Here is a 15331-nt window from a genome sequence, read left to right as displayed (position 1 = left end):
TTGCGGCGACAATGTTTTTTTGTTTTTTTTGTTTTGTTTTGGGGGGCTCTCGATCGTTTGAAGGAGAATAGGACGAAGGAGAAGCAAGTTTTTAAGGGATTTCTTACTTTTTTGTTTTAAAAATATTTTCACATTTGTCTTCTCAAATCCTCTCTTCTGAAGGCTTTTTTTGTTTAAAAAATTAGGGGTAATTTTGTAATTTAACTTAAATTTTGAAAGAAAATAAATAAAAACAAAATAATTTTTATAAAAATTCTATTAATTAAGTGGTGTGTCATTTGAAGGTCATTGGCTTAAAAAATCCGATCAGTTTATATCAAGAATAGAAATCAAAATAAATAAGTACTTGAAAAAAATTTGCTCATTTAGCGCATTCTGATTATATATATATTTTTCTCTTTTTTTTTTGGGTGTATCCTAATGTCTTTAGGTAAAGCAACTAAGTAGTCATTTATAAGAATAGTACATTTTTTTTTTTTTTTTAAAGCAAGAATAGTACAATTTGATTTATCAATTACCAATATCAAACTGATCACATTGAATTACACAAAACCAACTCTGAAAAATTAACAATATAAGGTAGGATTGAGATTTCCTCACCTCTTCTTCAAATCAATCAGAAGCGCTTTCCAATTAGGAGCATTTCTTCTTTTTTGCAATCCTCTAGTTTCTACTTCTTTACTCTCATTATGGTAGTATGGCTAACAATATTGACGTTCTGTTTTTCTGATTTTTATACCACCCCGTCACATTAAATTCATTTTATCTATTGAAATTTAATATGACGGTTTAAAATTGTGTCGATAAAATGTAAAAATCATGACTTAATCACTCCCAAGGTAGCAGCTTGGAGCGACACCGAATGCCTGGCGTCCCCAATGTGAATATTGTGTTCCCCCATCGGAAGCCTTCTGATTCCAGACCTGTCCACCACGCTCAAGTACTTGCAAACATGAATACTAATTCTGACTCGCTGCTGTGACCCGGCGGCCACTCGGACCTTCTGGAAGGCCACAAGCTGTTTGAGTGGGGCCCAGTGGCCATTCTCCGTAGGTGGGGTCGAGAACACGAGCAGGGTGTGGGACCCATCTCGGGACCCCACGTTTTTTACGTCCACGTGGAGTCCCAGCGAGAGCCTGTTGCACCTGGTGTGGGTCACCCTGATTGCCTTGTTTGAAATGGTGGATGTGTTTTGGGCCTTGCGATGGCCGTCGATGGGGACTGAGAACACTGTTGGGGCCTCGGCTATGGAGTGAACGAATTTGGAGTAGCTGAGCCCGTAGCCGAATGGGTACACTACTGGGCCTTTGTAGAAACGGTAAGTCCTTCCTGGGTAGTTCTTCGATGGGCTTGATCTCATGTCCATGGCTGTCATTGGCAGATTGGAAATGTAGTCTTGTGGGTACCATGTCATTGGTAGCTTTCCACCTGAATATTACAATCAAATAATATTTGTCTTATGTTAGAGGAAATTACATTGTATGCCATCAAAATACAAAAGCTTTACATTTGTGCCGTTGAAGTTCGATAGATTATATTTTTTCAGGTGAATTGAATGGCATAGATTATTAGACGTTTGGTTCATGGATTAGAACTATGTGATTAGAACTATTTTCGATTTACGTGTATTTTTTGTGAGAGAAAATACTGTAGCGAACCACGAACCATGATTCGAATCAGGGAACGAATCTAAGTTCCAAAATCTTATGCAACTGGTGGACTATTTTTTCATGGCACTTTTCTGTATATGACGAACATTTTTAACTTTATCATAAAAGCATGTAACACAAGGAAATTTGATGAAAATATTGGGAGATTTTTTTTTTTTTTTTTTTTGAAACGACAATATTGGGATTGTAATATAGTTTTTAAAAATTTATGCAAAAGTTATAAATCAAAAGAAATTGTTATGGGCTATGATTGGGCCTGCTTTTGGGCTCAGAAGCTAACCTGGGTTACTCTTTCCAAACAAGACATCAGCAACGGCTGCCCCTCCGGCTTGGCCCGGATAACCAGCCCATAAAATGCCACTGATACGTCTGTCGTTTTTGGCGAACGACACGTCAATTGGGCCTCCAGACATCAAGACCAGTATGATTGGGCCTTTGGATGCTGCAGCGACCTTGGAAACGAGCTCTTGCTGGCGTCCAGGTAGAAGTAGTCCGGCTCGGTCTCTGAACTCGGCTTCGATGGACTGGTCCAGGCCCATAACCAATACCGTGGCGTCCGCTTGACGGGCCGCATCAATAGCGGCATTGAAAAGCTGGTCTCCTTTGCAATCGACGTCAGCACAACCTTGCTGGTGGATTGTTCTTGTATATCTTGATATCCCTTGCAGGGGAGTTGTGTAGGCGCATGCAACACCTATGGTCCCACACAAAAAATAAAAATAAAATGGGTCAAATGTCCACTAATCAATAAGAAAATTTTATAGACGCCTGAAGTATTATGTATACTGCTAGGTAACTGTTACAATGTTAAAAGAAGAGAGTTAAAAAAAGTCTCTCTCTCTAACTCAGCTCTTTAATTTTGTCTCATCCTCTTAGAATCCTGTTTTTCTTGAGTTCAGATCTAAATAGTAAGAGTGGGCACAAATCTTATGGTGCATGCATGTTTTTAAACATTATGCAACAAAAGACAAAAGACAATGCGCAAGAGACTACTCTTATCCTTTTAATTTTGAGTTTTTAATAGTTATCCTATTTAGTCTCTAGAGCTATTATAGTGCATGTTTCTAAACATTATGCAATAAATTAAAAAAAAATTTAAACTCGAGTTATAACTTTATTCAAATTCATATTTTTTTTGTAAAATTTGAATTTGAACTCGAATTTGGGGCTAAATTTGAGTTCAAGTTTTCTCTTCAACTCGAGTTCATAAACTCGAACTCAAGTTAATTAACAGTATTTTTAATATTTTTAAAAATACAATAACTTTTTCGTTTTAATTCTGATTGAGATTATTTTTTTTCTATGCATTCACAACAAAAAGACGAATAAAACCCCACCTATATACCCTATTAAAATTTTTCATCACCATTAAATTTTTATTAAAATACTATCTAAATATAAATTTAAGTTTTGACCCACCCAAACACAAACTCAAATAGATTTTCAATTTAAATCATAACTCAAATGTGCACATCCAAATACAAACTCAAGTTATAACTCAAACTCAACTTAAGATCATTACTTAAATTACCTTAACTCAAAAATGCAAAAGAACAACCTCTTAATATGTACGAATCTAATGGTTTAAAACAAAACACTATCAATAAGATTACTTTTTCTTTTTTATCTAGTGTGAAATTCTTCGTCTTATTCATAAAAATGTGATGCGGGTGTCAACATAATTCTGCATAAAACATAGTTAAGAGTTCGACACTGTTTGAGGGCACATATTTACTTGAGCATCTAGTTCTGAAGGCAGTGTGAACATACATACCAGCATAGTTTCCGATCATAGTGACATTCGCATCAGAATTAGGGCCAATGACAGCGACAGTGCGGTGGCGGCGGGCGGATAGAGGCAGTGAAGGGCCTTGATTCTTGAGAAGCACAATGCCCTGTATGGCTGCCTCATGGGCCAGCTCTTGGTGAGCAGGGGTGCACACATCCTTGGAGCCTAAATTCCCATATGGCTGCGCCGATGGTTCTCCATCAAACATCCCAAGCCTCATTTGGACAGTTAGTGTATTGCTCAATGCATTGCTGATATCAACCTCGTTCAACAACCCCCTTTTGACTGCATTCTCTGAGTGCACCGCCAGAAAAGGCCCACAATCCAAATCCAAACCTGAAAATATGTCAACATAAACCAATTAATTAGTGTGCATTCAAAGGATTAGCAAAACCAATTAAAGTTCTCATGGGACATTAATTAGTGGTAATCAGGTTGTATACCACTTTGAAGACTGTTTATTTTTTTTTTATACAACACGGAATTAAATCCATAATACTCCACTCAAACCCCAACTGTCACTAGACCAAGAGATTACTGAAGACTAGTTATTTATACGTATCAATTTGATGTAAAAACTTCAAAAAAAAAAAAAAAACCAAAAGTAACATGCTTGAAATTCAAGGGTGATATTTCTCTAATTCACCTCATTAATTAATTAATTAGTTGACAATACTTATTAAAACTTGATTTTATCATAAGACGCCCTCGAGTTAAGAAAAAAAAAAGATTTACGTGAGTACACAATTAGGCAAAATAATGACCTGCTTTAATAGCGTCAGCAGCTGCCTCTTCAGGTGTTGTGGTGTAATGCTGGGTATCGTAGAAAACCCCAACCGAGTCACAATCCGACACAATATACCTATTCATCCACCAATAACAAGTTAAACGACAAAACTCCACCATTTTGTTTGACAATATATACACTAGACTATATCGGATAGCCATATTACCCATCAAGACGCCATTTGCCACGTACAGTTTTCTTGAGGAGATTAGGGTCGGCACAAGTGGGGACACCATTGACCTGATTGTAGGAGCACATCACACTCGCTACCTTTCCTTCCTTCACACACATCCTGAATGGCACATCGAATGTGTCCTCTATGTCCTGCTTGCTAACCTGCCAGGGTCGCACTCACGTCAGATGTGTGATTTTTAGCAACTTTTGTATTATAATTATTATTTTTTTTAGAGTTCGTTTGGTGTGAGAATTCAAAATAAGGTGATTCTAATCATGATTTTAGAATCAGAATCATGATTTATGATTTTAAGTTCAAATCATGATTCAGAATCAGGAGTTTGAATCATCTTGAATCAAGAGGGGGTGATTTTAGAATCATGAGTGATTCTGATTTAAAACATCATATCAAATTTTAAATCATGATTTAAAATCATCTAAACCAAACACGAATTTAGAATCACTATAAATAAATATTAATTTTAAATTAAAATCTAAAATTATAATTCTGAATTCATCTATAAAACGAACCTCAGTGATCATCATATGGGCTGTTCAGAAGGCTTTTTTTTTTCTTTGTTTTGCAGCCATATATGTTGTCTAATCTAGTCATGTTAAATACTGCTTAATTTTGTTGTTTGGCATCTTCTTGTTTGGATAAGGTATTAGTGCAAAAATCAATGCACGACCCCACACAAAAGCACGGGGATAACCCATTATGAGACTTTCAGACCTAAGATTCTCTTACATTAATTAAATGCGCGGCTCATATCCTATTTTTTCTTTTGTATTTTTTTTTAAATGAATCAATTTTCGCTTCCGTTCAATATTTTTATTATTTTGTGAAATTCGATGCTTAAATCTGAAGCAACACGATACAAGAACAACAGCTTATTTTCTGTCGTCTCCTCAAAGCAACGCATCTATTTTTGTCATCAACGGTATTAATATTTTAAGAGCGTATATTATCGTTCATAAACTATACAAACTACTACATATCTGTACGTATAAGTACTACATTACAATGTCTAGTTTAACTTGGAAAATATTAGTTAAGTCTCCGTGATGTCCATGCATCACACTAGTATTTGTTTAGTTCACTGATTTGAGTTTTTAATTCGAATTGAGATGTGATTTTATGTGAAAACTTTTTACTATAATAAAAAAGTTAGATGTGACTGTTTCTGAGAGTTTTTTACTGTAATAAAATTTAAATCGATAAAATGAATGAGGCTTTAATTATTAAAATTATATCTTTTTTTAGAGTTCGTTTGGTGTGAGAATTCAAAATAAGGTGATTCTAATCATGATTTTAGAATCAGAATCATGATTTATGATTTTAAGTTCAAATCATGATTCAGAATCAGGAGTTTGAATCATCTTGAATCAAGAGGAGGTGATTTTAAAATCATGAGTGATTTTAATTTAAAACATCATATCATATTCTAAATCATGATTTAAAATCATCTAAACCAAATACGAATTCAGAATCACTATAAATAAATATTAATTTTAAATTAAAATCTAAAATTATAATTCTGAATTCATCTATAAAACGAACCTCAATGATCATCATATGGGCTGTTCAGAAGGCTTTTTTTCTCTCTTTGTTTTGCAGCCATATATGTTGTCTAATCTAGTCATGTTAAATACTGCTTAATTTTGTTGTTTGGCATCTTCTTGTTTGGATAAGGTATTAGTGCAAAAATCAATGCACGACCCCACACAAAAGCACGGGGATAACCCATTATGAGACTTTCAGACCTAAGATTCTCTTACATTAATTAAATGCGCGGCTCATATCCTATTTTTTCTTTTGTATTTTTTTTTAAATGAATCAATTTTCGCTTCCGTTCAATATTTTTATTATTTTGTGAAATTCGATGCTTAAATCTGAAGCAACACGATACAAGAACAACAGCTTATTTTCTGTCGTCTCCTCAAAGCAACGCATCTATTTTTGTCATCAACGGTATTAATATTTTAAGAGCGTATATTATCGTTCATAAACTATACAAACTACTACATATCTGTACGTATAAGGACTACATTACAATGTCTAGTTTAACTTGGAAAATATTAGTTAAGTCTCCGTGATGTCCATGCATCACACTAGTATTTATTTAGTTCACTGATTTGAATTTTTAATTCGAATTGAGATGTGATTTTATGTGAAAACTTTTTACTATAATAAAAAAATTAGATGTGACTGTTTCTGAGAGTTTTTTACTGTAATAAAATTTAAATCGATAAAATAAATGAGGCTTTAATTATTAGAATTATATCATATATTTTGTTGCTATCCATTATGTCTTTTCAAACTCGAGAGTACGTTATTTTGCCATTAATTTTCAAAGGTAGATCACCTACTCATAATAATAAAAATCTAGCACAAATTAAACTAGCTGTAACACACCTTCTATCATGACTCTGATAATTAATAATCGGACAGAGACTAATGAATCAAATTCACGTGAACTAGTACCTTATATTATACTACAACAAATACAACATTTTTAAATAATAAATAATAATTATAAATGATATAGAATCATATATCATAGATACACAGATATATATAGTACCTTAGCGTTAAAATGAAATCTATCAACTCCATTCCAGTTATCGAGGTCATAAGCAGTGAAATGCTTGCAACAAGCGGCAACCTTCAACCGGTTACCGTCGTTTCCCTGTAGCCCCTTGACATAGCTAGCGGCGTATGTGCCGACGACGACCGGATCCTCACCGGGAGTCTCCTGTCCCCGGCCCCACCTTGGGTCTCTGAATATATTTACATTTGGGCTCCAGTAGGTGAGGCCAGCCACGCCCCCATTATACATTGCTCTTGCCTCGTCTGACACTACCTGCGCCCACAAAAACAGAACAACACCGCTTGCATTGTGTATTTTAAAAGACGTTTGGTTCATAAATTAAAATTATGTGATTAAAATTATTTTTAATTTATATGTATTTTTTATGAGAGAAAATATTATAACGAATTATGAATCATAATTCAAATTATAGTTTAAATTTTCCAACTAAACATTCCCTTCAAAATTTAAGGATAGTTCCTCAAAAATAAATAAATAAATAATAAAATCAAAAATTAAAAATTAAGGCTGGTCCTACTAATTTGCGCAACTTTCCTACACTTTGGGTGTTTGAACCAATCACGTTTTGTTTCGTGTTTGAAAACTTTACCAAACAACTTGGCTTAAGGGAGAAAAAAAAAAAAAAAAGACTATAAAGTAAGTTCTTTTAACGTGTTATCATAATTCATCCCCATCTTATCTTAATTCAGAGAATTCTACACTAGCGTTTTAAAATAATTTGTTTTATAGTTAGTACGATATTTTTTTTTCTTGTTGGAATATATCGTTAATTATGATTTAACTTTTAGAAACGCATGATATCAGTTGAGAATATCTACATAAATTTTTTTTTTTTAATTAAAATCACAATAGAACTACAACTTATACTACGAGTAAGAATTAATGAATCCGAATTATATACAATAAAATGAATTAAATAAAGCAGCTTATTGATCCGAGAGATCTTTCTTTCTAAAATAATAATAATAATAATAATAATAACAATAATTAATAATAATAATAAAAGAGTACGCGTGGGTGGTGGGTGCGTTTTTGTTGGCAAATATTATGAAGTGACCCCAACAAAACATATAAATCACAACAATACACATACCACGATCACATTTTATTTTTTTTTATTCTTAATTTTTCGGATTTTATCTTTGCATGATTTTGTCAAATAGCATAATGTACTGTAAGGAGCTTATTAAGCTCATGAATTAAAAAGCAGATTAATTAAATCCATCAAAATGGGGGTTTTTCACTTTACGTATAAAAACAAACATAACGCGACCAAAAAGCTGATCCCGACGGAATTTAAATTACACAATTAAAACATTTAAACGAATTAATACGAATTGGAAAAAAAAAAAAATTTCTTACCCGTCCGATCGCTTCCCACAATGAGGCATTGAAAGAAGCAGCGGTGGTGATGACTTGAGGGAAGCTAGTGGCCCCAGGGAAGTCCCCACCAAACTTGGAACCGGGCCCCACATTGGAGACCCCATGAAGAGCCTCCGACCACCACTCGTAACCTTTGATTCCCAGCCTAGTCACAGCCGCCGCATTGTTGACCAAAAGCCTCACCTTCTCTTGCAATGCCAGTCGTCCGATCAAGTCCTTCACTCTCTCCTGTATTGGCAATGACGTCCGGCAAAACGGCAATCCTCTCGTCGTTTTGTCGGTCGGATCACAAGCGAATGGCTCTCTACTGGCTGAGGAGCTTGGAACACTGAAAAAGAAGAGAAGAAGAAAAAATACCATAGCTTTGGACAAAGGTATTGTAATTATGGAAGCCATTTTGCCAAATAAATTTTTTTTTTCTTTGTTGAGGAGTGGAATGGAAGTTAAGTGAAGCGAGAGTGTAGTGTGTGTAAATATATATATATATATATATATATAGCCGAAAATTTGCTGTGCTGGAATTGGTATTGTGATGATGTAAGATTTATAACCATTTTGGTGATTGGACGTCCATGATGTTCTTTAACTGTTTCCTAAAAAAAAAAAAAAAAGTAAAAAGGAGAGAGAAAAAAGCGTTTAGTAGTGGTTTTGTGGAATACCATACCACTAAGTTAGTGGTTAGTCTTAACAAATTTCAATTATTGGATTTACCTGCCGTTTCCAATGGGAAAAAGAATAAAGATTGCAATATCCAAAAAAAAAAAAAAAAAAATTTGAAATTGGAATGAGGAAGAGGACTTTATCGTGTGACTAAATATCTTTTCATTGGTTGAAGAATTGGTTGAGCCGTTGAGGGGCATTAGTATCGCGCTTTCCAAGGAGAGGCTGTGACTCACAAGCTGTAATCAGGTGAGGTTAAGGTCTCGTTCACTTCGCAGATTTGAGTTTTTGATTCGAGCTGAGATGTGACATTTTCTGAGAACTTTTCACTGTAGCAAAAAATTTTGATGTGACATTTTTTGAGAGCTTTTTACTGTAGAAACCTAAAACTAAAAACTCAAATCGGTGAAATGAACGAGGCCTAAGAGTTATATCATTTTCTGACCGTTTAGTTATTGATTCGAGTGTAGATGCAATTTTATATGAAAATTTTTTATTATAATAAAAAAATTAAATGTGATTATTTATGAAAGCATTTCACTATTATAAAAATTTAAATCGGTGAAATGAACATTACCGTATTTTTCCTTTGTTGGAAATTTGTAAATTTTTTTGTCAAATTTTCCTTGTAAAGCATTATTGGTGCATTACGATCAAGGAGAGAATCAGGTTGTCTAGACACCAAGGAAAGCAACTTGTTCATGAATCATGATTACTGTACGAGTCAAATCACCTACCAGGCTACCACTTGGTTGTGTCTCGTACACAAATGATAAAATTGAACTATATAAGACGCCAATAGAGCTTAACACCGTTCACGGATAGAAAAATGAATTCCGTAGTATTGGACTTCACTGATAGTGACCTTATTTAATAGAATTGAGAACCAATGAGGGACGCTTTGACACATTCACATTTTTCTATAGAGTCTGTCCCATATATTAGGTATGTAAAATCAGATGTATATGAAGAAGCACTTAAAATTTCTCACTTCAATTGTTAACAACACTACAACATGGTTGATTTGTTTGCGTTTTGGGGGGAAAATGATTTTAGACATTGTTCACTTCGCAGATTTAAATTTTCAATTCGAGTTAAAATGTGATATTTTCTGAGAGCTTTACACTATAACAGAAAAAGTTAAATGTGACATTTTCTGAGAACTTTTTACTATAAAAACTTAAAATTGAAAACTCGAATCGGTGAAATGAACAAGACCTCAGTTCCTTATAATAATTTACTAGGCACTGAACAAACATTTAAAAGAAAAAATACTTTAAAAAAATGTTCCACGCAAAGCCGTTCCTTTAAGATGAATAAATCCATTTTACCTATATATATATATAAGAGACTAATTAATCCGCTTCAAAAAGCATACCGAATTTATCGACTTATGACCGTAAATTTCATGGAAGATTTTGAAGGAATGCTTGTATGTGGCTTGACTTGGAAGGGAGGTCACCAAGGGAACCAAACTTCCAGCACTTGCTAAATTCTATTGCTGGACAGTGAAATCAGATGTGATTCTTTTACTTTTGTATCATCAAGCAATAGAAATTATTAAAAAAAAAAAATTACTTCTAAAGAAAAACTACAAGAATATTTTAATCAACCACAAAAAAAAAATATATTCGTTTGGTACAAGGATTCAAATCAAGGTAATTCTAATCATGATTCTGAAATCAAAACTATGATTCATGATTTTGGGTTCAAATCATGATTCAGAATCAGAAATTTGAATCACCTTAAATCAAGAGGGGGTAGTTTAGAATCACGAGTGATTTTGATTTAAAGCATCACATCAGATTCTGAATCATGATTCAGAATCATCTAAACTAAACACTGATTTAAAATCATGACTTAAAATCACTGTAAATAAATACTGATTGTGAATCAAGTTTTAAAAGGATCTATCTACCAACCGAATCCTTACCTTTGGGTCCATAGGTATATGGGGAATCTCGTCATCGGTAAACACACCAGAGTTCAGACAATCTACTAGTCTCGTTCACTTCGCAGATTTGAGTTTTCAATTCGAGCTGAGATGTGGCATTTTATGAGAACTTTTCACTGTAGCAAAAAAAGTTAGATGTGACATTTTTTGAGAGCTTTTTACTGTAGAAACTTAGAATTGAAAACTCGAATCGGTAAAATGAACGAGGCCTATATTGAGGGAAGTCTTGAAACTGACTTCAGGAACTCGTGCTTCTGAATAGGACTAAACTTTATATGCATCCAAATATTCATCGTTTCACTGTCCAATGACTACATTGGTTGGTCAATTTCAATATAGATTTCATGCACTAATCCAAGGAATGACGCATAGCTTGTTCCATTTGTTTTAGAATTTTCAATCTTAATCAGTCGTTAAATACTTAATTTTTTTAATTTGTCTTAATTAATCAATCATAATTAATTGTTCATATACAAAATTTTGTGAAAAGATACAAACAAGATATTCCCACCTGTGCAGGTTTAAACAAACAAATTCGCCCCAAAAAAATGTAAAATTATGCGTTTTTTTTTATACGTTTCCGATATGATAATAAAAGACTACATAATATGAATATGTTTTGTGGGGAAAAAAAAAAAAAAAAAAACTAACCATAGAATCTTTCAAAAATGTATGTCGTGTATAATTTTCATCTGGTGCCAATTTGTGCTTGGATATTGGTAGAGTTCACCTAAGGCTTGCAATGGAATTAATATTACACACTTGCATGGCAGCAGTGATATTCTAATTTATAGTTTTATTATTTTATTTACATTTTGTCAAATAAGATAAGGAATACCTTAACATGGAGTTTAATTTTTATCTCATTCATTGCCACGTTTATGGGAATTTGAAGCCTTGATATTACAATCGCTACTTAGATTAATAGTTGGAATAGAGGGGAAGAACAGAAGGAAATAAAAATTACCAAAAAAAAAAAAAGAAAAAGAAAAGAAAATCATCCACTTGATGTTATCTGTTTCCTCAAACACGAATTAAAAAGCTTTTCTTGAGTTTATCTTGGAAAGGTATACGGCTACCCGCAATGTGGATAAAAAAATTGTAATTTTTTTTTTTTTCTTATGCTCTTTTCCTTTTTACCTTTTTCTGAATTCTTATCCTTTATATTGCTTGGTTGTCACAAAAAGAAAACATTAAAAAATCTATCCGATAAGATATTCTCCTACGTAAGAGAGAGAGAAAAAAAAGGAAAAAAAAAAATGGAGGGAGGGAAGGAGAACAAAGACACGAGGATGTGCTCTGTATAATAACATTGATCTGAAGTTCTGAACTTATAATTACTTAAATAATGACAACTTCGATCTTACAATTTTCCATGTTTAGAACTTGGTATTTTATTGCTTTTGGTTGTTCATACAAGTAGTAACTTAACTGAAGAAGCCTCCTACCAAAAAAAAAAAAAACCTGAAATTGGCGTGTATTGTTACCCATATATATCTCAACTTTAAGAGCTTCATTACCTACCAAAAAAGAAAAAAAAAAAAAAAATTTAAGAGCTTCATTTATTATGCTAACCATAAGGTAGGGATTTTTTTGAGGTCAGACTGCAGTTTGGTCCAAAATGGTACCTTACTCCTTACATCATCCCCACACTTTTTCTCTTTAACAACTTGCAAACGCAAAATTGGTACTGATCTTTCATCTCTGTTTTACAAACTAACTTTAATAAATTGTCCCCAACTGCCTCCCTCCCCTACCTTTTTTCACTGTGTATGTTGCCCATACAATTTATCATCATTGCTTTTTATATATCAATAATGCTTTTCATAGCAGAGACATTAAATTTCACCATTGATGGTGACCACTACAAAATGTTTTGTTCAGTTTCATGCCTTTTGAATGATGGTGCATATATCTTATCCAGTTTTTATGTCATTATTATATACCAATGGTAATTGATAAATGTGAAGATATTTTGCAATTGCATTGATTTAGATGTTTGCTGTATAATATCTTACAACCTGTTTTTTTTTCTTAGATTCAAATTACAACTCAAAATTTTTATTATAGTGTTTTTTTTCATAAAAATTTAAATTCAATTTTTTTGTTATAATGTTTTCTCTTAAAATAATTTACTTTTCAACTTAAATTCTCAATTCAAACTTGTGAAAAGAACGAACCTTAATCTTCTTCCTGCGCTATTGAATTTCATTCTCTCTACAAACAAGCTAATTTGACGTGGGTTTGATGCAACTTGCATTAACTTTTTAGGGAGAGAGAAGAAAATGGTAATTAGTGGAATAATGAGGTTGATGATCAATAGGAATATGGAAAACATGATTAACAAGCTGGATATGGATTGGATGATGTACCTAATTTTGTCATGAATGGGTCTGCCTCTAGAGGTTAATTGGAAGTAAAGTGATAGTAAACAGTAGAAAAGTGGCAATATTACCAATAGTAGTAGGAGATGCATTATTTCTCATTATAGACAGAGAATCCTTAATTTTGAATATTTTCTTTTTGAAAGTTAAACTTTGAATTATTTCACTTAAGTTATTTCACATTATTACTTTTTCTCTTCTCATTTTTGATTATATGGAAACAGAGGATTAAACTACGAAGAGCTAAGGTTCTTTATATTTATACATCTAACTCGACCCGTTTCTTTTATTAAATATTGGTTTTCAAATTTTAATATTAGATATATATATATATATATATATATTTCCCCATGATGTCTCTGAGTGATAAAATATACACGAACAGCCTTATCAAACTAATTAACAAACAACACAAAATTAATTATGCATATCCGGCCTGCATATAGTATACTAGAGTTTATGAACTTCAAAACTCTATCAGATCGACCAGCTGTCACCATGGGGAATATGCAATTTCGAAGTCCAAGTGTAAATATATAGATTTGTTTGCCTTTGTCGGTTCTTAAATTTTAAATAAATCCATTCTAAATTTTGTTTCTAAATTAATTAATAACTAATTGGTTCAATATGTTTTTTTTTTTTTTTGATAAACTTTGTAATACTAATATAGATGATAAGTTTCTAAAATTTAATAAAAGTTACAATTTTATAAAAACAAGTCACATGACGTAATATATCGATCTTTAATTAATGAACAATGCTATGGGAAGTAATATAAAAGAGAAAATAAAGCAATACTTTCATTTTCTTTTAACTGCAGGTTTTCCACACACTTGTTGTCCAACAAATGCAGTGGTATATACTAATAAAAACTAAGTTGATTTTAGTGATTATTACACGCGGTGTCCTAAATATTATTTTTTTTCCATCTCTAATTAACTTTCTAAAGAAAAACCAAAAAGCAGCATGATAATATATATGTACGTGCGTAGTAAGTGCTACACCAATTTCCATACAAATTCCAGGCATGCATGAACACGATCAATATTCAATAATCCAAATCATCAAAACAGCCAATGAGAAACCCTCTTCTCAACCTTGAACATCTTCTCTTCAATGGTGTCCAAACTCGGCTTCCAACCCCTCCCCGACAACTGCCTGCTCAAATACTCCGGCCTATCACCTAAACTACTTCCCTCTTCTAACTCCAAACTCTCCTGCGAAAAGTACTTTTTCTTCTCCTCCTCCTCCAACGACGTCGACGTCGTCGTTTCAGTACTCCAACAGTACTCCTTCTTCGGCGACGCCACACTCACCGCGGGGCAAATCCTCGCGAAAAACGGCAAGAACTTCGCCGACTTCCGCGACATTAGAGCCGAGTTTGCGATGAGAAGAACTCTCCGGATCTCGTCCGGCGACAGAGCCATCACCTTCCGAGCTCGCTTCATTGGAAGCATCAAATAAACCCTCCTCGTCTCGAGCTTCTTGTCCGCCGGCAACGGCGTCGGCCGTTTCCCGGCCACCGCCGGCTGGAACTCCACCACCGCTTGCTGCGGGTGCTCCAGCATTAGCTCCGCCGCCGTCACCGGCTTGTCGAACTCGTGAACCGAGCCGTCCCAGAGGATCACTTTTCCGGTGGATTGGCTTTCTCTTTGTGGTCTTTGTGCGATGGAATTACCCATTTTGAAAATTTTGAAACTGACTAATTCGATCCAATTATGTTTGTGTTTTGTGGGGTTATATTAAGGACGTAGATTATGTGTTTATGAAACATTTTCGGTTAAGGAGGTGTTTGTTAAACCGCTCCATCTTAAGTTACATGCAACTACTAATTTGATATTGTGGGGGTCGTTGGTTTTGAGGTGGGTTTGGTCCTACGATTTTGACAAACTACTAAACTAAGTAACATATATAGTTG

General features: G+C 33.7%; 2 protein-coding genes across 2 annotated transcripts; both read right to left on the bottom strand.

The window, feature by feature from the left end:
• Nucleotides 1-612: 612 nt before the first annotated feature.
• Nucleotides 613-8862, bottom strand: LOC21393081 (probable beta-D-xylosidase 2). The gene is made up of 7 exons (XM_010088951.2): nt 8395-8862; nt 7006-7284; nt 4413-4582; nt 4224-4321; nt 3445-3795; nt 1951-2364; nt 613-1428 (listed from the first exon to the last, which is right to left on the bottom strand). Exons 1-7 carry the CDS (start codon nt 8809-8811, stop codon nt 818-820), a joined length of 2340 nt encoding a protein of 779 aa, XP_010087253.1. The 5' UTR covers nt 8812-8862; the 3' UTR covers nt 613-817.
• A 5585-nt stretch (nt 8863-14447) lies between these two features.
• On the bottom strand, nt 14448-15095 carry LOC21393080. The gene has a single exon (XM_010088950.2). It carries the CDS (start codon nt 15093-15095, stop codon nt 14478-14480), a length of 618 nt encoding a protein of 205 aa, XP_010087252.1. The 3' UTR covers nt 14448-14477.
• Between the last annotated feature and the right edge of the window lie 236 nt (nt 15096-15331).

This window comes from Morus notabilis, unplaced genomic scaffold, assembly GCF_000414095.1.
Source record: "Morus notabilis unplaced genomic scaffold, ASM41409v2 Scaffold793, whole genome shotgun sequence".
In the NCBI taxonomy this organism is placed as follows: Eukaryota; Viridiplantae; Streptophyta; class Magnoliopsida; order Rosales; family Moraceae; genus Morus; species Morus notabilis.
Note: the sequence above shows the minus strand (reverse complement) of the source record. Positions and strands in the feature narration are given on the sequence as shown.

Excerpts from the sequence above, each read along its gene's own strand:
- LOC21393080 (XM_010088950.2), bottom strand. The coding sequence starts at position 15,095 with ATGGGTAATTCCATCGCACAAAGACCACAAAGAGAAAGCCAATCCACC.
- LOC21393081 (XM_010088951.2), bottom strand. The coding sequence starts at position 8,811 with ATGGCTTCCATAATTACAATACCTTTGTCCAAAGCTATGGTATTTTTT. Across the intron at positions 7,285-8,394 it reads TGTGGGAAGCGATCGGACGG|GTAGTGTCAGACGAGGCAAG; the intron begins GTAAGAAATTTT and ends TTGTGGGCGCAG. Across the intron at positions 4,583-7,005 it reads GATTTCATTTTAACGCTAAG|GTTAGCAAGCAGGACATAGA; the intron begins GTACTATATATA and ends CGACCCTGGCAG.